At 39.7% G+C, this 24,007-nt stretch overlaps 1 protein-coding gene across 1 annotated transcript in view; it reads left to right on the top strand.

The window, feature by feature from the left end:
- dagla (diacylglycerol lipase, alpha) overlaps nt 1-24,007 on the top strand; it is a 34,256-nt gene that overhangs the window by 6,560 nt on the left and 3,689 nt on the right. The window contains exons 2-19 of the mRNA XM_041035412.1: nt 8,030-8,131; nt 8,275-8,486; nt 8,663-8,764; nt 8,858-8,996; nt 9,142-9,229; nt 9,974-10,108; nt 10,212-10,289; nt 10,887-11,011; nt 11,347-11,497; nt 12,956-13,039; nt 13,776-13,853; nt 14,140-14,220; nt 14,456-14,598; nt 16,477-16,545; nt 16,638-16,710; nt 16,828-17,036; nt 18,611-18,737; nt 23,206-23,372. Coding sequence (XP_040891346.1) covers nt 8,037-8,131; nt 8,275-8,486; nt 8,663-8,764; nt 8,858-8,996; nt 9,142-9,229; nt 9,974-10,108; nt 10,212-10,289; nt 10,887-11,011; nt 11,347-11,497; nt 12,956-13,039; nt 13,776-13,853; nt 14,140-14,220; nt 14,456-14,598; nt 16,477-16,545; nt 16,638-16,710; nt 16,828-17,036; nt 18,611-18,737; nt 23,206-23,372 — 2,156 coding nt within the window. The 5' untranslated portion in view covers nt 8,030-8,036. The remainder of the gene's footprint in view (nt 1-8,029; nt 8,132-8,274; nt 8,487-8,662; nt 8,765-8,857; nt 8,997-9,141; nt 9,230-9,973; nt 10,109-10,211; nt 10,290-10,886; nt 11,012-11,346; nt 11,498-12,955; nt 13,040-13,775; nt 13,854-14,139; nt 14,221-14,455; nt 14,599-16,476; nt 16,546-16,637; nt 16,711-16,827; nt 17,037-18,610; nt 18,738-23,205; nt 23,373-24,007) is intronic.

The following is a 24,007-nucleotide window of genomic DNA, read 5'->3' as shown; positions in this document are numbered from 1 at the left end:
CTTCAGGTGCGGGAACTGAATGTTTTATTGCTTGAGGAGGATTTTTAAAAATAAAAACCTCAGTAACAAAATTAGAATGTTTCTTTACTATTCCCTCAGCATAAATAAGGGATTGATTTGGCATTTACTTTTCTCCTCGCCGTGCTTCATCACCAAGAAAATCATGGAGGGTACCGCTTAAATTGTATGAGCAAAGCATATGTTAGCTGAATCAATATCGACAGTAACGGAGAAGCTGTGGCTGTTTGGATCGAGGAATAAAACATTTGCTATCATGCCTTAAGTTACAATAAACAGGCATGCAGGTTGTGAAGACTTGCTTTGCTGAGAGCATCAATATCAAATTGAAGAAAAAAATCAAATTGTGGTTTCTCACTGATTGTTTGACTTTAGAGTTAGTATGACAGATGACATAATGCACTTTAATATGAATGTCCAACCCACAACTGCTGAAAATGATTGATTTTACACTAGTGAGTACATCTCCATTTACAATATATAAAAACATAAAACCAATGTTGAACTTGTGTGTTTATGTATTTACATGCAGGACAGGAAAGGCTTTCAGAACCATGATCTAACCACCATGTGTAGCCACAGTCAGAGCCATGGTACATATATAGACTATGCCTCATAAAATGAAAATATGACATCCAGTCGTCTCTATTTAAACTGAACTTTGGTCTATGTTTAAATGTGCTGGGTGGGACCCAACTTATGACAGATGTTAATGTTGATTATAATGGATGCTATTAATGTTAATGATGTTTTTTCTACTCTTCATTTTATTTATCTTTTTGGCCAGCTGCTTGTCACATAGATTGGATTTGTGAGGGTTTCATCATAGTAAAATGAGAAGTTCAGGGGTGGCTTGAGCTACTGATAATCATGGCTTTTAATGTGAAGTGTATTCATGCTGTGAAGGTACGGTAGTCAGCTACAAAGTATTGCCTTTTGCTGTGCTATAACTTGATATCATGATTAACAATATTCCAAGTCTGTCCAGTGAGGCCTTAACCACTTAAACAATTTAAGTATATCTTTTGTTATTGAACAGAAAAATAATGTTTAATCCTTTCTGGGATAGGATCTGGCAGCCTTTGTGTGCATTGGTCTATTTCATGAAGTACTGGTTATGTATACTTACATAAGTTGCCATCATCATCAAAAGAATGTGTTATTTCACACTCCAAATTGCTCATATCATGCTGCATGTCTTTATTTTCTGAAGATACACAGTTTCCTGGTTGTCAATATCTTATAAGAAATAAAATATCTCCATGTTTTACTTACACACTGTCAGTGACCCACTGTTTAAACTGAATTTATGTAGTGGGGTTGGATACATTGCAAGGATCAGTGTGATTGGAGCTGTTGAGACCCACATACACATGTGATCTTGAAATGATGAGCATATTCTTGTCAAATATGTCGTTCCTCTTTTATCAAAATCAGCCGGCATTTTCCTGGAAACCACTCTGTGGCTCCTTTGTATCATTGTCTTAGATGACCTGGAGTTGTTTGAGCAGTAGCTACGATCACGACCAACTTGAATTGAACAGCAAATTGTCTGTAATTAACTAGTCAATTTTTAGAAGGTCTCTGCGAAAAAAAAAGTTGATTGCAGCGTGAATATGAGTTGTTTGCATTTCACTGTGGTGAAAAAATGTCTAAGTGCATCTGCTAATGTCTACAGTGGGAGTCAGACAGCACCACTAATAGGGTAACATCCCTAGGGTGATGGATGGGAAGGCCGTTGAGGAGGCAACTGCTATTAGTGAGGATGCTCGGTTGAGACATATACTGATGGCCAGAGTCGTCTTCCATGAAATGAGGCCAGCAGAACCAATCTCGTCACGAGTCAGCACTGATTAGTTGTGCACAGAACTGATTACAAGAGTAATACGCTGGATTTCGTGAATGTCACTGTACAGCTTAATAGATTACCTATCCTAAGATTATTGGGCTGGTGTACTCTCAGTATATATTTCGAACCTTGGGAGTGATCAATCGGAAATAATGATTGACCTTAGAATCTGCGGTTACTGTTGTTGCCTGACAGTGGCCTGATGAGTGAGAATACAACCCGAATACTGAACTACTAACTGTAACATAGTCTGTCTTGCTCATGGTTGTGTTAAAATGGTTTTTGAGAATATATTAACTAAAAAAGATGGTAAGTAATAACTACATGACTCCAAAGACAACTAATAATGATAATAGTCCTAATAATAACGCTTATCTAAAAGCAGTTTACAAAGTGCTTCATGGCTCATAACTGCTGAAATGATTAATCGATGAATCAATTGACTGAAATTTAATCCACAACAATTTTGATTGATTTGATTGTGATCTGTTTATCAATAGAATCAAACAATAAAAGTAATAAGTCAGGAACAAACAGCCAAAACAATAAGAGCAATATAAAATATTTTGTTTAAATAATTCATCAGTCATTATGTCTTTCTGTTAACAGGATACACCCTCTGACAGCTAAAGTATTGGTCCTGAAATTATGAAGGCAGTGGTTATAAATGACTGAATGTGCTTGTAAACTTTCTGACTTTGCTGTCCTAACTAACAGACCATCACTCTCATTCGGGATATCTAAGTTGATGGTAGCATAATTTAGAATTAAAAAACAACAACAACAAAAAAAAACAGCTATAATTGTTTTGGCAGCGTTGCTTTGGGATAAGGCTTATGTCAACAGTTAAAAAATGAGGCAGTCAGCATTGCCATAAAAGAAGTTAATTTGTAAGCCATAAATCACCCAGTGCCTGCTGGGATAGGCTTCAGCTTCCTGTGACTAGATAAGCAGTTTAGAAAATGCATTGATGCTCAGATAGATGGAAGGGACTGACACTACCTAATCAGTCTTTTTACTTCACCCAGACAAACTTCACTGAGTAGATTTGCGCTACAGCAGGGTCACACCGTTACTCTCAAATCCCATTTAATTTATAATTGTGTCATAATGTTTTTTACCCCCCAACTGTTGAGGTCCCTGCTGGGAGTTTAAGCCATATCGTAACAACAGGCCCGGAGGAGAGTACTGATAACAGTGTCCCTGGTGGTGTAGTGTGCGGCTCCTTCATTTAAGAGATCTGCTTGATTTCACTGGCCTGATTGTTTTGGCCTAAATGAGATTTTGGGGAGGAGTTCGGTTATTCCCTTATTTCTTTTCCCCTCTTTCTTTCTCCCCCCCCCCCCCCCCCCCTCCTTCCTTTCACTGTCCTCTTTAATGTTACTCCAACCCAGATAGAGTTTTACAAGTAGCTGAGAGGTGACCTTAGTCACTTGAACCCATTCACATGCCCTTGTTTCCTTCACTCTCTTGCATTACCCCCAAAGCTGAAGAACCACAGGATAAATACTACGAACTGGAATCTGGTCTAGGTCATGAGTTATGTCAAGTTGTATTCCTTTAACTGTATTCCATAAGTTTTGAGTCTCTTCTGAAGCTTTGGCTTTTAGGATGGTTTGCTGCCTTTTCTTCTTTTTGCCTCCTCCTCATGAGTATTCACAGCAAGTACACAAGCTCCATATTGGGGTGTCACACCATTTGCTGTGGAAGACTGAGAGTAAACAGGTTTTTTTTTGATTGCTGATTCCACCACGTTGTCTGTCCTCTTTGGTTGAAGGTGTGCCAATCGGTGAAACCACCTGCTGTAAGTGCTTTGATTGGAAGCAAACCCTTCATACTGTCACCCCCACTGCTCATGGTTTGACCCCTCTGCTTTGAAGCAGTTAGCTAGTTGTAATCACCTGCCAACACCGCTCAGGCTTAGTTGGTGTGAAAACAATTTTGTGTCATTAAAACACTGAAGAAATTAGTCATTAGTTGGCACAAACTGTCCTGTAATATTTGTGCCCACTCCATGAAATCACAGTTTCTCGCCGTGTTATTACATCTGTACAGAGTATTATTCAAAGAATTCGAGGAGTTTCATATTATACACTTTTAAGTCTCTCCTGTCTGAACTTGACAGCTTCGGTGTGGCAGCTGCTGTACTGTGGGGTTTCAAGAGGCATGAGCCCTTTTTCAGACAGGTACATGTCAAGATTTGAAAACAGGAACGCGTGAGATAACATAAACGCCTTAAAATGAAATGTTACAGTGAATGCCAGTCTCACAAAGCTCACAAGACTGTTGTGTGTGTAGATTCGACTTTACAGCTACAGTTTTGAGCCAGTCAGTTTTGGTGAGGGTGTAATTGTGTCCACTGTTGGGAGGTTCACTCTTAAAATTTCCCATGGTAGAGATGGAGGCGACCAGACCTCTTTGCTGCTGAATGTTAATTTTCAAGCAGCCATAACGGGCATTTCACAGTCAGGTGTATAGTGGGTGTCTGTTCAGTTTTGGTCATTCGTTAAGCAAAACTTGTTCCACCAGTCCTCTCTTCCTCTTGGAAGAAAAGTGAGATTCATTATTACCATGTCCTGTCATCCTTTTAAATTAGATTCACTTTTAACTGAAGGCTGTCTGATCCATCCAGGCCCATGATGTATGCATATAAAGCCCAAGTCCAGTTCAATAGCACACAATAGAAGAGCTTGGTAATATGGCATTAAAAAATTATCTATATGTGTTGGTCACTCAAAACTTATTGTGTGTAAGGTTGGGACCAAACAAATGTGTTTGGTGCATTTTCTTCCTTATAAAACATTTTCAAAGCCAATCAGTGGATCATATTAGATCAGTGGAAGAGTGGAAAACTGTTAGCAGTAATGTATATCACTTAAACCATGTTCTTGTGTGGATGTTTGTGCTCCCTAATGGAAGAGAACAAATAAGAACATTGTTCCATAGCACCACTAATGGTCAGAAACCACACAGGTTACCTTTAATATCTGATACAGACCAGGACAAAAATTCTCTCATTCAGCTTTAAGAAGTTTTGAAAATGCTTAGGAGAAAACAGAACCATAATACAAATGCAGACAAAGTAATTATGTAGTTGATAAAGGGCTCTGCAACAAAGTGTAGTAACTTAGTGGTATGAGCAATAAAAAACCTAAAAGCATCAGAACAATAATCAGTAATCAGAACATGGAGCACATCTGTGATGCTGGTTTATTTTCTTGCTTCCCTCTAAATTAGTGGAACTGTTCTTGTTCCCTCCTTAATTTCCTAGACTCAAGACACCGTGATGTGAAATACTATTCCTGAAGTGTGCAGACATTTTGGCAAAAGATGAATAGTAAACCTAGAGTTCTTTGTTGCACATTCACAGTAATGTTTGAAAGCCTCATCATGTGGCTCATTTCCTGTTTTGCTGAGAACAGCTTTGGTCATCTGTCACAATTTTACCATAGAAAATATGTTTTATCAGAAAAAAAAAAAACTAGAACACATGTAGATGACATGTACTTGTCTCTATTGAATCTGAGACAAGGCTATTTTGGTTTAACAGTTCAGTAGGTCTCCAGGGAACTGCAGTGGAGATGCTGGTCATATTTGCACTGAATGTCAGAATAGTCCACTAAATGTGGGCTTTGGTTCTGGACTATATCAACTTAATCTCATGCACATAACATACAGCATATATAAACATGTCACAGCATAAACATACCAGTGTTTAATAGTATGCACATTAATACTGTAATAATATGTAATGAAGTAATTGTGGTTGGTCATAGAGGATCTGACTGAGAAATGTTATAGTCACAGTCCTGGTAAAAAGTATTTCATGTTTCATGTTGCTTCCAAACAAAAGGGGAAGCCTTTGATCTATATTCAGACATAATGCAAATTAGTGCAGGTGTTTAAGCTGGCAACCACTTGGGAAATAAAGGAGGGAACTGGCACTTGGTGTAACATTGGGGATTCAAAGGCCTGACATTTTATTATTTTAAATACTTACATACTTAGCATGAAGATAGGATAGAACTTTGATTTTGCCAGTACCAAGCTCCTGGATTGTGAATATTGAATTTTGTTAAAAAGTTAAAAGTCCAGTGAACTTGGGGGGCATGGGAATCAATTCTGACAACAAGTGTTTCTGTGTGTGTGTGGACACAGAATAGAGAAGGGTTTGTAAAAAGCCACTTCACCAGATCTGCACAGAGGAAGTCCAGTGTTTTTCTGTAATACTCTACACATCCCTACTGAGAGCTATGTAGGTGGTAGTACAAATGCCTCAATGAGTTGTTTTTTTTTCTGTGCCTGATTTCTTTCTTCAGAGGTAATTAGGTGCATTCTTGTTCAAGCACAAGTCAGGATCAGTATATTTTCTGCACAAGAATTATTTGTTTATATTTTCAGGTTATTTGTCAAGATTACCTAGGCTGGATGATGTCTTTTATTACGCTTTCTTAGTCTAAGAAACCTCTCACCTCACCTCGGTTCACGATAATTTTCTGAATGCGTATAATATATGTTGTTGGTAGAGATGATTACAGTGATTTCGTCCGAGTCAAGTCTTACGGACATGTCAAAAGGGGAAGATCCTTGTGGTCTGTGCAGTCGGAGCTTTTACATTCAACTTATCAGTTAGCCTACCTTTTTATGATCAGTATTGCAGATGCCTTTTCTTCTCAAATCCTTACTTGTATTAGTACAGGTCAATGAGGACACTTGTTATCTCTCTTAAAAGCTAATCCTTTCAGACGTCTGCCATCATTACGAGGGCATGAAGTTACCTAAAAAGTACACACTACTTTGCAGAAAGAAAGGATGCACTTCACAGGACATTTAGAAACACAGAGCATGCGGAGCACCACAGGTATTTATTTCACAGCAGTCATTTTTTTTTCTACAGTTTAGTTGGATTTTCATTGGCATTATCTGCAGTCACAGTTAAGCCCATTTTGGAAATGTACGTCATTGCATATTTGCCGCAGTGTTGATCCACTCCAAGATTTCTTCGTACAATCCTGCATTTACCTTTAACCAGGGAGTGACACGACTATCTCTTATGCTGTTTTATGCAGGCACGATGCAGAGTGAGACTTTACCAACTGTGATGACTGTGGTATTTTAGGGTGAATCAAGGAGGGTGCTGCCAGTTTCTCAAAAACTAAAAGAATGTGAAAAAATGTTCTGAAACACTACTAAAAAGCAGAGGAGTGCTGGACAGTGACCAATAAGAAATCTTAAAATTTAGTTGTGTTGCTTTATCTGTTGCTAAGCTCACCACTATCTTATAGCTAGATTTTATGGACAGTGTTTTGGCATGATGGATGGCATATTTTTTGACAGAACTGAAAAAGTTGTCCTCTAGCTTTCGGCGAATATGCAAGAGCAGCGCACCATAAAGGCTGTATCAGCCTGTATCAGCACCATAAGGCCTGCATCAGCCTCTCTGTGGCTCCTCTTCTCCCTACTATTTCCTTCCTACCATGCCTTTCACTTCATTGCAGTTCATTTCAGTTTAGCCCAGAGGCAACTTGAGTAAACAGTCAATGCTTTTTCAACAAGGAGAATGGACAGAGTGACATAGGAAAAACAGCTTTTTCATGCCATCATATATCAAAGTGGGTTCTCTTTCTTTTCTTCATTAAGTGCTGCATTTTCTCTGCATCCCCTAACCCACTTAGTCTCATCTCTTCCATTATCTTTCAGTCTTCTCTTACTCTTCTTCTCTGTGCAAGTCTGTCTCCATAGCAGTCTCCACAGCCCTCTCTCGGTTTTAGCATATAGAGAGTTTTAGAAACAGAAAACAATGCTTTGTGCAGACTGCAGGCAAATCAGAGGTGTTTCTCAAATCAGACCTTTAGGACAGACAGTCCGCACTGTTACTTGCAAGCTATCGGATTGGATTTGTGTGTCCAGACCTCACCAACCTATCTGCAAGGGTTTCTGTAGTAACAATGCAGGCGTCATTAACTACGTAGCTGCGGTCACTCTGGATTTGACATGTTGTGTTGTGTTGTGAGTGACTCAGAAGACACTTTGAAATCTGATTTGAGCAGTTAGACTGTCTGGACTGAGACACATCTGCAGAGATTCGATTGAAATTGCATTTCACAGCACCTCCAAATGTGGCCCTGAAGTTTTTACCTCTGCCTTTTGTTTCTTCTACAGGGCAGTGATGCCTGGAATGGTGATGTTTCGGCGGCGCTGGTCAGTTGGCAGTGATGACCTGGTGCTGCCCGCCCTCTTCCTTTTTTTATTGCACTGCATTTGGTGAGTCAGTGTTTCTTTCATTGTATTGATTTTTTTTTTTTTTTGACATACATATTTAATTTTTAATGTGTCTCACTACTCTGTAGGGAGATATATTTCCCAATGTTCATTAGCACTTCCTTAACCTCGTCTTTTATGCTCAGGTTGGTGGTTCTCTCTGTGGTTCTGTTCGGCCTCCCTTATGGCTCAGACCAGTCCTGTTCAGTAACACTGGTGGACCATGGCAGAGGGTACCTGGGCATCCTGGTCAGCTGCCTTATCTGTGAGAGTGCCATCATGTGGTTGAGCATGAGAGGCAGCATTTTGTACACACAGCCCAGGGAAGCTGTGCAGTATGTCCTCTATATTCGGCTAGGTAAGACACACATACTTCTTTTTGTAAAGGTTAGGCTCTTTCACCCACGACTGCCTATTGATACTTGTGGTTGTGAGGATTAGTTAAGATTTGAACATAGTTTATATTGATTGGGCAGATATTGATCATTATTCCCCTCGCTCCCTCTCCGTCTTTCTCTCTCTTCGTCTCTCCAGCTATTCTGTTGGTCGAGCTAGTATATGCTGTGGTGGGAATTGCCTGGCTTGTCCAGTATTACCAGCCATGCTCTGATGTCACAGCCAAAAACCTGGCTTTGGGTGAGTGAGAGGGTATAAAGTGGAATAGACGATTTAAGTTAAAAGGGGGTTTGTTATTCTTGAATGTGAATAATGTTTTAATATTCTCTGCAGGAATCGTTGCATGCAACTGGCTAGTGATATTCAGCGTTTGCATTACCCTCATGTGCACCTTTGATCCAACGGGTCGGACTTTTGTCAAACTGAAAGCCACCCGTCGGCGTCAGCGCAACCTCACAACATACACACTCAGGTATTATCAGGCCCATGGATTCTCCATCTCTGTCTCTAATTTTGACAAAACTCTGCCAAAACACAACAACCAGGCATGCACAACCTACCCATTTTTCACACAAATTCAGTTTTGACAGTATTCGCTGCTTTTTTCTCTCCATTAGACACAGGCTAGAGGAAGGCCAAGCCAGCAGCTGGAGCAGGAGGCTAAAGTTCTTCATGTGCTGCACAAGAGCGCAGGATACACAATCGGTGAGTCACAACACACACTTTCCTCTCTGTGGAAAACAGAAAGGACTGAAACCAGAAATATGCCATTTAAATACGCCCTGGCAGAATTAGCTTATTGTCCATCTACTTACCAGTGACTTTCAGTATTTCCTATAAAATATGACTGTAAAATGATTTCATTTCAGGTTAAATTAATTTACAAGCTGTCCGCAAAAACGTTAAGCACAGCTGCAGGCATACAAAGTTTTGTAGCTTCCGTTCATTAGACTAGACTGCAGAAAGAAAGTTAGGAAAATACAAAAAATCCAGGAGGAGTGTCATCAGCCTTTAGCCAACCATTCAGTGTATTTTCCAAATAAATGAAAACTAATACTTAAGACAGTGACTTGGTACAACTCCAGTGGACATTCAAACCCACTGTACTTCATAATGTTTAACATCCACGCAGTTGTAATATGTATATCATTACAGCCATTCATGGAGGTTTTTGTGCATTTAATTTCTGGTAAAGGATATTTCATGTGGATTTTCAAAGACAAAGTTGCCTCACCTTTGGGCTCAAGCTATGTTGCTTCATGTATAAGCTCACAAACTTGCATTTTGAAGTGGGGAGATATATAAATTTTTAGATTTATTATGGACTATTATTCAGTTGAACAGAGCACAACAAACAGGGTGAGGCAAACCTCTTGTATTTCAGTCCTCTTTTTGTTACTCTGCTTTCCCAACACGTCCTGATATCCTCTGCTTATATATCTTGTCCAGGATGCGTATTCAGAAGTGGCCAGCCTTTTTGCAGAGTTCTTCAGAGACCTGGACATTGTGCCTAGTGATATTATTGCTGGTCTGGTACTTCTCCGCCAGAGACAAAGGTCTAAGAGATCGGCTATCCTGGACCAGGTATCACTGTTTGTAAAGTATATGTTAATGTCTGTATTTTTGTACTTGTCTGTGCGTGTGCTGTAACGAAAATAAATTTCCTTTTCTGTCTTCTTTTCCTAAGGCCAACAATGACATTTTAGCCTTCTTATCTGGAATGCCTGTAACTCGTAATACTAGATACCTGGACCTTAAGAACTCGGTGAGTTTCCTCTGTGTGATAAACTGGCAGAGCCAAGGCTGACTTGTGTTTATGTCGCATTTTAAACCTCAGTGGACTTATTAAAGGGTCTCCTGACTTTTATTAACCCTTGAACGGATTTTGCTTGCTTGAAAGTCAGATAAGTGATTGCAAACAATAAACAAAGAGAAGGCTCATTTGTACTATAACTAACAAAAGTTTCATAAGGCCACTGTTATTTTTATCCAGGAATTTCACAAATTACTACAAGGAAAAAAGGGAAATTTGTGATAAATAGAAAAAAATGGAGTAGACTAAAACGCCACATGGTCCTTTGACTATTTGTGCCATACAAAGCAGTTTTGTGTATATTTCATACATTATATACATCGTATCAGATCCAACACTCAGTCTGATGAAAATCCTTTTTACACAGAATATTTTTTGCAGTGATGTACAGTTTACTTATTTGCCGTTGGTGTATGCACTTGTATGTATTCAGCTGAAATAACATTTGGAGCCTGCTATATCTCAAGAGGTCTGAATGTGTTGTTACTGTTATTCCTCCTTTGTTCTCATGCTCATGTGTGTCCGTCTGTCTGCCTTTTCCTCTCCCAGGCTGAGATGAACATGTACAAGGAAGTGTGTTATTATATGCTGTTTGCCCTGGCTGCATATGGTTGGCCCATGTACCTGATGAGGAAGCCTGCCTGTGGGCTGTGCCGCCTCGCCAGCTCCTGCCCGTAAGCACTCAAACACACACCCGCACAGTTTTGATCTGTTTGGCTTATGTGTCTCTTGAGCCGCTCCAGTGCAGATCAAATTTCACATGCGTCAACACTTGCCAAGTGGTAATCCACTGAGACAATACCACTCTAGTTGGACCCACTCACTGATACAAGCAATGTTGAATTAAACACATACTCGTATCCAGATTGCCTGCACTGGGATACTATGTTATACCTCTCTAATCTTACCTGTTCACTGTATATCTCTTGTGTCCGTTACTTTTATTGCTTTACAAAAAAATCTCCCATTTGTCCGATTTTTTTTGTCTCATCTTCCTGTCTCACCCCAGATGTACATCAGTGTCAGGCTCTCGGCTGTCTCAGTCGGTGACAGTGGAGGAGGACAATTGCTGCGGCTGTAATGTCCTGGCCATACGCAGACACTTCCTGGATCGGGACCTCAAGCAGGTTCACATTGTCTACACTTCCTGCCACGATGCTGTGAGTAATTTGACAACCAGCTAACGAGCAGTCAGAGGTGTTGGGGCTTTACTTCCTGAGGAAAATTAAGGATGGGTGTTGTGGAGAAGTTTAATAGCATCAGACAAAGGTTCATGTGTTTATCCTCTTCTTTTGTTAATGTGTATCAGTTTTGGAATAAAACACTTTTAAGGTGAATTATGATATACCCTTTTGGACTATTCTGCTTATAGAGTCCTAGAGCCCTGGATGCAATGTTATGCTTGCAACCCAAGCAATACTCTTGTCAGACAACATAGTTTAACACAGGGCTGCTGTGCAGTGCTACACATCCACAAGCTGGGAGCTAGTCTGATAATTTAGTCGCTTTATTTTGTAGTTTTGGCCATCAATTGTATCTGTTTTGATAACACTTCACTCACCAGTTTAGTTGCTGAGATATGGAGAGCTGAGTGAGAGCTGTGTCCACATCCTCGGCAGTAAGTCAAGTGTGTTCTCAGTAGGTGTTGGACTCCGCCAGGGCTGTGCTTTGTCACAGACTCTGTTTGTGATCATCATCATGGGCAGAATCTTAAGGTGCAGCCGGGGAGGGGAGAGGTTATCCCCTTTGGTGCATTGCATTTCTGCTCTCACCATATAAAGCGCTCCCGCTGGCTTTTGGTGCATTGTCTACAGTTATGTGAATGTTGTACGAAATTGTCACTGTGACGAGGTAAATTACTCAGTTCACTTGTCACAGCATGGGGGACCCCTCCCCTGGGGAGATGCGGTAAACATTGTTGTGTTGTGTTCCCTTTTGAAGGTAGGTGATGTTGGGGACCCGTTCTAAAACTGTGAGATTAGTGTGCCGTTGCCTTGTCCACTTTCATTTATAAATTTGTGTCTAACAAAGTTGCTGCATCCTCTTGTCCTGGCAGATTAAGCTGGTGAGTCGATATGGCTGATTAGCATGATGTGCAAAAATAAGTCCCAGGTTGTGAAATAATAATAATAATAATAATAATAATAATAATGATAAAAGAGGAGTCTTCCAATAACTTTTAAAGTGTAGTCGCCAAGTCAGTTGTTTTCCCCATCAAAATGTGTACCTTGAAGTACCATGTTAATAATTAGTTCCACGTCATGAAACAATCTCAAAGTAGTGTATACAAAATTTAGTTGTTAAAATAGTTTCCTGATTATACAGAATAATAAATTTAATAAATCTTTTTTTTATGTAGAATTTCCATAGCATTCACAGTAGCACTTGAGCCACACAATGTCGATGATTTGTAAAGCAGAGTACTTCTCAGCGAGGCAAGCCAACCCTGAGTTTCCATCTATAAATTTCTCTCATGGAGTGACTTATATGACTGTGTTCTGTGCCAAGCTAAGGAAGGTATGAAGCTGAAGTATTTGTCCACTCTTCATTTTCCCCTCTTGCATGTTCCCTTCACTTTATAACCAACTTCAATTGCCTACTCTGCATCTTCCACACAGGTTTATGAGACTCCGTTTTTTGTGGCAGTGGATCATGCAAAAAAGAAGGTTGTCATCAGTATCAGGGGAACCCTATCGCCAAAGGTGAAATTCAGCTTTCTTGTCTTTTTTATTATGGTAACATCTCTTCAGCTCTCTCTAAACATTAACTGACCCTGATCCCTTCAGTTACTCACAACACCAGCACCTCCAGAGCAGGTGAAGTTCTCACAGTTCAATGCGGTGTTCTCAAACTCCCACGCCCTTCATGCATGAAGCAGAAACGTGACTGTCCACTTTCAGAAATAAATGATCTATCCAATTTTTTTTAAATAAGCATTTGTGAAAAATTCTCTAGTGTTTTAATTTTGGTGTCTTTTGAGAGGAAAATAACTACTTAGTCCACTGATCTCTGATGCTTTACTCCCAACCAGTCAATTACATGCAGTTTACAAATACATACAGTTCAAAGATTAAAGAAGCATTTTTGAGGTGAATATATAAATCTCAGGTTGGCCATGTGAGTGTTGATCTCACTCAGGGCAAACTTCAAACTGCATCATTAAGATAAGAAGCACCTTTTCAAAGGCTGTGGCTCTCCACTCATTAGATACCACTCTAGCATAATCTGGAGCTGAGGCAAACTTTGCTTTTGCTTTGCTTGGTTAAGAAAAAATAAAATAAAATAAAATAATGTGGTGCACCTCATCTTTAAGGTGTCCGCTGTGATGACTGCCATAAGAGTTGGTACAGTACTTCAGTACTTTTGCACTTCACTCACTTGTGTTCTCTGCTTAATGCTCTTTTGTAGAATTTTTTGAATTTGTCTTCTGTGTTTCAGGACGCCTTGACTGACCTGACTGGGGATTCTGAACGTTTGCCCGTAGAGGAGCAGCATGGGACCTGGCTTGGCCACAAGGTGAGAGATTATTGTTTTAAACCACTCACCTACAACACATATACTTTGCTGCTAAGTCTCCTCTGATAGTTTCCCTCTTTTAAGTTTCTCTGTTCTAATTTCTTGTAGAGCCGTTTCAACAAGTAACAGTATCAGTATCCCAGACTCTAGAGGTCATTTCAGTTGTAATAGTACATGACTGGATATTTTAATAAGAGATTAATGACACAGAGTTCCTGTCGATATTTCTTTCTGTCTCACCTTCCTCTCCTTCATTGAATCCCTTTCTCTTTCTTTCCACTCTCAGGGGATGGTTTACTCAGCAGAATACATTAAGAAGAAACTGGAGCAGGAAATGATCTTGTCACAAGCCTTTGGGAGAGACTTGGTACATGACTCAGTAAACCATATAAAGAATGGCAGGCACAATAATGTGCATTTCCTATACTTTGTGAATTTGTATTAATACCACTGTAGTTCTTTATCTATACACTGGCCCTAAGCCTCTTGTATACAAAGAATTATTCTGCAAATAGCAGTAGAGACAATTGGTTGCAAAGATGATCCTCACTGTGTGAACAGTGTGTTGTTCTGAGTGTAATGACTCTGCCTGTCCCTCACAGAGCAAGGGCACCATGCACTATGGGCTGGTGATAGTCGGGCATTCTCTTGGTGCAGGCACTGCAGCTATCCTCTCCTTCCTGCTGAGACCTCAGTACCCAACACTTCACTGCTACTCTTACTCCCCACCTGGTGGCCTTCTAAGGTGAGTCAGTCTGTGTGTGTGTTATATACAATATGCAAACGACTGTACAAGAGAACTTCAGTCATTCTATTTCAGTACATGGTGCAGGAAGTTATTAAAAGCTACTTTCACATGTAAGTCCCATGCTTATCTTAATAAATTCCACACATTTAATCCAGGTTTGATCATTTCATACCAGACTACTATGCCCTGGTTACCACTGTTTACTTGAGAGCTGGCTCTCTAGTTGTTGTTCAGTGCACATAAGTGCTAAAGTTCAGGGTTACACCAGAACTCATGTAGATATTTTTGCCCAGTAGAGCTGTGAATTTTCAGATTATCAGAAATGGTCCTTGCTGTGTTTAGACATGTTTAAGAAAAACCAGTGTGTTGTGAAGTGTAAGAGACCTGAAAAAGTGTTTTGGGCATGTACCCACAAGCTGTGGTTTGCACTTTCATTTGTCTTTTTCCCCCTTAACAGAATAGTTTATTTATGGTCCAGTGGTTCAGAGTTCATTAGCATTTTGTCTGTCTGTGGTGGAATGATGTTCAACACTCTTCCGTACAGCTGGGCTGCAGTGCTTGCTGTGTTTGCTATGCAAATCATTCTGAAAGAGAGTCTGTACCAAGAGATTACTAAATGCTGCAGTGCACGTTGGATATTTCAGTGAAGTGAAGTCAAGACAAGGTAATTTCTCAGACTTTGTTCGGAAGACACATAGGTGACAAAGAAAAAAGCAGGGTGGAAAAACATAACACATGCAGATGCTTCCATACACGACACAAGTGGTCTCTGAATGTAAATATTTTGCTCAATGGAGCTTTGAATGAGTGCGTCATCAGTGTTCACCACCACTATCATCAAACAGCAAATGAGGGAATATATTTTAAAAGAATTATGTTTCATCCTTCTAGTAGAGTTCAGAGATTGTAGTATCTATGCTAAAGAGCCCTGAAGCTATTCTGGAAGCTCGTGGTTGCATCACATACACAATGAATGTAAATACTTTAGTAATAGTCAAGTTTATCCCATAAACAAGTGCCTGAATGTTCCTACAATTCCTAGATAACAGGAATCACTTTTCTATTGAAAAATACCCGCCCTCATATGATGCGCACACTAGTTACAATGGATGAACATGGTATGCTGTGATGCTAAGATGTACTCTAGCATCAAAACTTCAATCTATATGTATTAATGGCCCCACTAAAGGCCATATGAATGTTCCTACTTAACCAACACATTCCCCCACAGGACTATAGATAGATATACTACAGTGTTTGCATCTTGTTTACAGCTCTGTGCTTGTGTACAGTTGCAACCGTGATTCATTAAAGCAGGCAACCGCTTCCCAGTCATCAACCGTTTTAAACCATAAAAGCAAAAGTGAAATGCTTTGTTTATGTCAAAGTTCTTGTTGGTTGCTCTGTTCAAAAAGCATCAACATTAAACCCATTTTACACACATCCTCCTTTTCAAAGTCTGTGAGATCACACTTGTTGCCATTGCTTTGGTCATCTGCTCACATGCAAATCAGATGTTGGAAATGGAGTTGTTGTTATTGTTTGCACCTTTTAGTTTATAGCAAATAATAAGGGAGGGTCCACTTATTCTGCAATGGCAGGGTTTTTGTTTGTCAGTAGATTCTGGCTTTGTTTTAATAGGTTTCTCTTGCTTATTTTCAGTGTTGTATCAACTAGAGTGCAAATGCACTCACATTTGTGACCCTGTCTTGTGCATATGGTTAGATAAATATATTCTTTAAATATTTGTAATAGAATAGTGCACATTCTGTCACATACCATTATTGGTTTCAGATAACATATTGATGTTTTTATTGATATTCTCCACATGCGATGTTCATATAGTTTAACTGTTTCTTTCTTTTATTTACATAGTGAGGATGCCATGGAGTACTCCAAAGAGTTTGTAACATCTGTGGTATTAGGAAAAGACCTGGTACCAAGGTATCTCTTCTACTATATTTGGTATTCTGTGATTAACTTCACTTTGCAGCAGTATTACCACAATAAACATATTTGCGGTTTGCCTCTCATAGGCTTGGCCTTTCTCAACTGGAGGGTTTCCGACGCCACCTTCTGGAAGTCTTACAGAAAAGTAACAAGCCAAAGGTGACTTCAATTCTTGAAACTGCAGAAGATGTCTCAAGAGTAAAAACATACAATATACAGAAGATAAATATAGATTCAAATGTGTTATGTTACATAATGTGTTTTTCTTTGCAACAGTGGAGGATCATTGCGGGAGGCACTAAATGCATCCCGAAATCAGAGCTTCCACTAGAGGATGATGATCCTCAGTCTCAGCCAGCAGCAGCCCCCAACAGTCGCCTGTGGCTCCACCCCAGTGACCTCAGCATTGCCCTTTCAGCCTCCACCCCCCTCTACCCTCCTGGCAGAATTATCCACGTGGTGCACAACCATCCTCCAGAGACATGGTGAGAAAATTGATTTGAAAGCTGTGGGTAGATTATAGCAATTAAATCCCCAAATGATGTTCTTTGCTGTTACTGTTTTGCTGCGTGTGCTGCAGATAACCACAAGTGAGATCAGTCATCAGTTAAGTGGTATTGACGCTTAAAGCTTGTCTTTGTATAAAACAAAATTTTTTACGACACAGCTCCAGCTCACAAATAGTTAAGTGGTTGTATAAGCGATGCGTGGACACTGTTAGCTCAAAGCACATCTTATATTTGTTACACACTTGTGACATAAAAGAACTGGCAGCTCTGTGGGAAAAGGTATATGCTGCATATTTGTGATAGTGTGGGTTTACAGTGTGTCACGCGGCACTCCCCTATTCTTCTGATTGTACACTCTGCTGTGCTCTCTAATATCATATTTTATTTTATAATCCTCCTGTCTGTTTGTACAGTGGAATACACCTACCTGAGCACTTTATAAGGAACACCTATACACCTGCAGTTATCCAATCAGCCAATCATGTGGCAGCAGTGCCATGTATAAAATCATGCAGATGCAAACATCCGTATGTGGGAAAACATGTGATCTCAGTGACTTTGACCGTGGCATAATTATTGGTGCCAGGGTATTTCTGAGACTGCAGGTCTCCTTGGATTTCCACATATATATGTAGCCTTGCTGATGAGAGAGATCAGAGAATAGCCAGACTGGTTGGAGCTGACAGAAAGGCTGTTACGGCAACTCAGATAGCCACTCTTTACAACTGCATCGCGCAGAAATCGTCTCAGAATGCACAGCACGTCGAACCTTGAGACAGATGGGCTACAACAGCAGAAGACCACGTCGGGTTCCACTCCTGTCCGCCAAGAACAGAAATCTGAGGCTGCAGTGGGCACAGGCTCACCAAAACTGGACAGCTGGAGACTGGAAAAAACATAACCTGATCTGATGAATCTGGATTTCTGCTGAGACATGCAGATGGTAGGGTCAGAATTTGGCATCAACAGTATGAATCCATGGACCCAACCTGCCTTGTGTCAACAGTCCAGGCTGCTGGTGGTGGTGAAATGGTGTGAGGAATGTTTTCTTGTCACAATTTGGGCCCCAGTCTATTTGAGTTTTGTCACTGACCATGTTCATCCCTTTATGGCCATAGTTTACCATCTACTAATCTGTTACTGGTTTCATGAGCATGACAACAAGTTCAATGGACTTCAGTGGCCTTAAACACTGAAAATTAACTCTGAAATTAAGCAAGTGGATGTTTCTTCTTCACCCTCTTCTTTACTCATCCTGTTCTTCATCCTCTTTATACTGTACTTTGAATCATTCTGTAGTTTGCTGTATGTAGCTGGTGAGCTTTTCCCCCAAATTATGAGAGTGTTCTGGTTTCTGAAATAAGCTCATTTGTGAAGTCTGACTCAAAATGTTCCACTCAGTGATGTGATAACTTGTATTATGCTTCTCCCACATGTACTCTATAGTAAGCAAAGGATACTGAGGCAGGCTGTTGCTAACTCAACGTGTATGTCCACTTCGCCTTTCACCATGATTGACAGACTTTCCCTCTCTCTCTACCTCGCTGTAGCTGTGGCCAGGAGGAGCCAACCTACTCAGCTCTGTGGGGGGACAACAAGGCCTTCGATGAGGTCATCATATCACCTGCCATGCTTAATGAGCACATGCCCCACATGGTGATGGAGGGCCTAAACAAGGTCTGTTTTATCTGTGTGCATGCAAATGGATTTGGCAGGGGGATGTTTGAAAAGTGTGGTGACGTGGCTTTTAAATCTTGTATCTGATTTCCAACACTGGGTGACTAAATTAATGGATGACGAGAATGTGAGTGTTTGAATTGCCTCCAAATACAAAAAAATTCAGATGCATTCACAAATATTTTCAACAATTGCTCATAAAGGGGGATACCACTGTTTACAAATGCGTGATGAAATGTGTGACAGGGGAACAAATTTAGACATTTTTAATTAAAGCTATTGACCAGCAACTGAAAGTGTAAAATAATGTTTCTGGAGATAGGGCCAATCTTTGTTAGATGCCTTCTTTGATAAATCCTCAACAATATTACAGATTTTACAGAATTGCTGATGTGTTACTGCAGTAAATAACTGAATGAAAGATAGTCATAGGTAGACTCTAGATTTAATTCTGATCCATTTTGTAGATTTGATTTACAAAAAAAAAAAAAAAAAAAAATCCTGATGCTAAAATAAAAACTATAGCATCCAGTGGTTATCTAGCCACATGCTCACATAAATGTTATACATATAACTAATTGTTTTTCTACAAAGAGTTCCAGTTATTGCTAGATAGTCATTTAAATCTACCCTACCATCTCATGACTGAACTTTCTAGCAATCAAAAATAATTATTAAATATATCAAGTGATTTCATTCATGGTTACTGTTTAGAAGAACCCCCATGATTACAAAGACACAGAGGAAAAAAACTTTTAAGCTTAAAAGGTTTTAAATTTTCAGTGGTATGCCCCTTAAATGTTCACTTAAGAATTCTTTTTGAGGCATTTTGGGAGATTGATTGCATGTGACCCATCATTAACCTATAACCTAACACACCTTTTCTTTTCTCCACATTCCTCCAGTCTGAAAGCATGGGAACTGTTCACTCCTGGTTGGTTTCATGGTCTTCTCTGAGCCTTTTATGAGCATATTCTTCACGAACATTGAACATCTGCTTCGATAATGTGAATGTTTGCATGTGACGGATCCACTTTGGGGGAATGCACTTTCTTGTGGCGGCTGAGTTAAAGTTTGTCCCTCTCTGTGTACAGTGTGTGTGTGTGTGTGTGTGTGTGTGTTTACGTCTGCCGTGCCTAGTCTGTAGTGTGATACCTCTGGTGTTTCTGCAGGTACTGGAACCATTTTGTCCCCTGTCTGTGCAGGAAAACTCGGAAGCAGAGGAACTGGAAGTCATTCAACCTACCTGCAGTACCCATGTACTCGTTACCTCTCAAACAGATTTAAACTCTAGTCCTCTTCCCTCTGATTCCTCCTCTCCCGCCCACAAAGACCTGTCTTGCACTGCCTCCCGCACAGAGACTGAGGCTGTCTTTGTCCCTCTGACTGACGTTGCTTTTCCCTCTTTTTTAGATGCAGAGTCTGTTGTTGTTCCTCCTCCTCCTCCTCCTCCGTCAGACTGTACTTCTGGCCCAAAGCTGTGCATGGTGTCTGTTCCCCCACTGTCTTACAATCCTTCAGACCCCCACTTGGGAGCGCTTTCAGTTGAAGATGATTCATGCATTCCACCACAAACCCAATCAGACCCACCCAGCTCTCACCCTTGTGCAGATGGGATTACTTCTCCCTTTAAAATCCTGTTTGATTCATCTAACTGTACCCCAACAGAAAATTCCCCTCAATATAGCAACATCACATAACGCTTAGATGAGGTCTGTAGTTTAGAAGTGCCAACAGTACTTCTGATTCTCTTTTACAGACTTTATAACTCTCAGTATTAAAGTTGACCTTCATTAGCTATCATCATCTTCATTGTGAAAAAAACTTGAAAATCCTCGCTGTTACTATTAATACTGTGGCGACACTAAGATGAAGTGATGCCCTAGCCATGACGTTCAACAGGAAAAACCTTTTTGCCTGATTTAAAACTCAGGATTTGGTGCCATCCCTTGAAGAGTTACGTTTACAATGTCATCAGGGGAGGTGGAGAGAGCCTGCCATTTCCTCCACCAAAAGAATCCACAAAAGCCTAGGATGTAAAGCAGCTCATCTGGTATAGCAGTTGAGAAAACTGAAAAAAAAAAAGACTTTTAACCAGCATTATTGCTTTTTCTTCTTACAAGTAAACTGGTGGCTGGATGCAACAGTTTCAGGCGAGTTCCCTGGAAGACATCAAAATGTGTTCCAGGAAAAGTAGGAGGCAGTGAGATTGATATAAAAAGAATTTAAGTTAAAAAAGTAAGTTGAAGCAAGAGCAGTATATACACAACAACAAGAGGAGGTGGTATATTTTATTACTAAATAGCTTTTGGAATACATCGAAAGGTTAATGGTGTATATAACAGTACAACCTTAGAGTCAAAAAGAGCCCTTTATAACCCTGCATGATGAGTCCAAATCCACCTGCACTCTTTTTCTCGTGTTAATGGGATTCATCATCCAGCTTTCCTTAATTCAGCCCTTCATTCTTTTGCATTCCTCTCACAGCTACGGTACATTTGGTCAAGTGTTGTGGCATGAACTTGCTAACCCTGTTCCTCGAGCTAACAAGTTTTCTTTGTATGCTCAAAGTTTCCATGGTAACCTAATTTCTTCCACATTAACTGCTCTTTCTTCCCTCTTGGCTGGGTTTTTCAGTAGCTGCAGCTCTTCTCTCTAGATTTCTTTTCCCTTTTTGCTTTTTGAAAGCACATATTCAGCTTTTCCTCAATCATAATCCCTTCAAGGAATTGTCAATTACTCATCAGCAGCAGATGGAGTAGCCAGGGGGAACAAGTGTATAAATATAGAGTACTCTGCTTAGCTCCACTACTCTGCCGTAAAATTGCTGCTCAGAGTCTGACAAATTTCTAATTCCCCTTATTATGGACTTGGTGCAGTGGAGAGCTTTCATTATTAAGACTCTGAAAACTGGAATTATATTTTTTATGTCCTATATTGTGCATTTCATAATGCTTTGTCATAATGTGCTTTCATAAATTATATATGTCATATGAATCTACGGCTGTAGGGATTGCAGTACAGTATTGCATAATGCAAAACTCCAAGTATAAACTCTAAGTATAAAGTTCTCTCCATGGGCACAGAGTCTGCAGTGTGATGCTTGATTTTGTTTTGATTTTTTTGGGATAATTTATTGGTTGTTGTGCCTGCAAGTGCAGGCGATGTAGTCAATATTGTTAGTGCCAAATATTTGCTGTAGTTTATCAATTGCAGCAGTGCTGTCCTCATGTAACACTGGCCACACTCACCCATGTAACAAAATCATGCTTTCATTTGTGAGCCACAACCAACTGAATAACACAAGCATTTTTTTTAATTTATTGCCATTTTAACTTTGTTTACATTCATTTCCATTTAGGTTTGCCATTTTGTGTTCCATTATCACATGTATTACATGTTGTTTTATGTGGGGTTTTTTTTGTTCACTCACTGTTCCAGTTGTTCTTATACCACAATGTGCTTCCACCAGCTCATTAACTCATTAAAGTTAACCAACTATGTGTAATTGTGTGTTGATGTGATTTGCCATTGGTGTTTGTTTCTCCTCACATTTTTAACCATTAAAACAACACAGTTAAAATGTTGTGGGACAGGGTTTTCTTGAATGTTTTTGATGTTACACACACAGTTGCCTTATGGTTTGCTATTCCTTATCATACCGTAGGTCTTGCATAGTTCTTGCTGAGGCAGTATGATTCCATTGTGGGTGTTTAATGTCAGTTGGAGTAGGTGTAAGCTCACCTTTAGATTACACTTACATTTATCTGAACTACACTGTGCCTTTTAACACTATAATAATAGATGTAATCATGTCTTCAGTTAAATATAGATGTAGTGGTGCCCTGGATAATGTAATTGAAAACAATAATAATCTTACTAAGGGTGATCCAGGTGTGTAACTAGACATTCTTGATCTTTCATTTAATGTTCATGTACCTGATAAATGACACAAGTGTCTATGTCTATGAAAACTGTATGTGTGTGATGATGTATTCCCAAAATATTAGTTTTGGGAGTGTATTATTCATTGATCTATTGAATCATCAAAACCCTTTTTTTTGTTTTCTTTTTTTTAAGAAAAACATTTTAACATATTTCTGTCTTGTATCAGTAAATTGAAATGCCTGTGCGGTCAGTTTTTTGAAAGCATACTAGAAAAAATATTGAAATTAAATGAGTCAGTGGGGATATTTGTTTGATCTTAAAAATAAGCAAGTAAGCTAATTTTTTTTTAATGTTGTGTTGACTGCTTTGGTGCAACAGTAATAGAATTTTAACTTGTAAAATCTCATTGGTGAGAATTTTTCCCATTATAACTGAGCTTATGTATCTTTCTGTATGAAATTATTGTTCCATTCATATTGATTCCCAACTCCAATGCACATCCTCCCCGCTCTTTTGCTCTCATCCTACCTTCATGACCTATCAAGTCACGTGTCTGTGTATACCTTTGTGCTTCTGACAGGTGCTGGAGAACTACAACAAAGGGAAAACGGCTTTGCTGTCAGCAGCCAAGATCATGGTGAGCCCCACAGAAGTGGACTTGAACCCAGAGACCATGTTTATGGATACATCAACAACTTCTCAGCAGCCGACGCCTACAGCCCACCACCGCAGGAACAGTAGTGTTCGGTTAGTACACCAGGCACCACTGTGGGTGTGCTGGAGCCTAAAAGAATACATAAACAGTTTGTTTGATCCTTTGTATATTCAGTTTCCCCTCTAACTTAAAATATAATGGAGCAAACCTCTTCCTAAGCTGTGTAGGGTTAATCATGGGGACATGTCTGATTTTAATAATCAAGCCAGTACTTAACAATACTACTGCTACTAACTGCTACTTTATTGTTTTCTCAAAATTATCATTTCTGTCTGTTCGTTTGGTTTAAAAAACAAGACAAAAACCATTGTCACGGTAAGCAAAGCATGCTAATACTAATTTTGCATAATGTGCTCCCTTCTCTCATGCACGCATGCACGCTGTCTGACCACAGAGCAGTTGCAACGTATGGTAGTATTCAGTTCCCACCTCGCCCTCTCTGGTTTAGCCCCTGTCCAAAGTCAGTGTGATGTCCTGATAGTAATGGTTGAATTATGATGTTATCTCTCCTGTATTAGATGCTAATACAAGAGCATATATGACCTAGGATACACTCCTGGCCTCTTAGTCTCTCCTTTTCTGTTCCTTCTTCCATCTATGTAATGTTTCACTGGTATTTACCAAGTCTGTAGAATCTAGATGTGTTTTAAATACTAACATATCCCCA

Source organism: Toxotes jaculatrix, chromosome 1, assembly GCF_017976425.1.
Source record: "Toxotes jaculatrix isolate fToxJac2 chromosome 1, fToxJac2.pri, whole genome shotgun sequence".
Taxonomy (NCBI): Eukaryota; Metazoa; Chordata; class Actinopteri; family Toxotidae; genus Toxotes; species Toxotes jaculatrix.
This window is presented reverse-complemented; position numbering and strand designations above follow the sequence as displayed.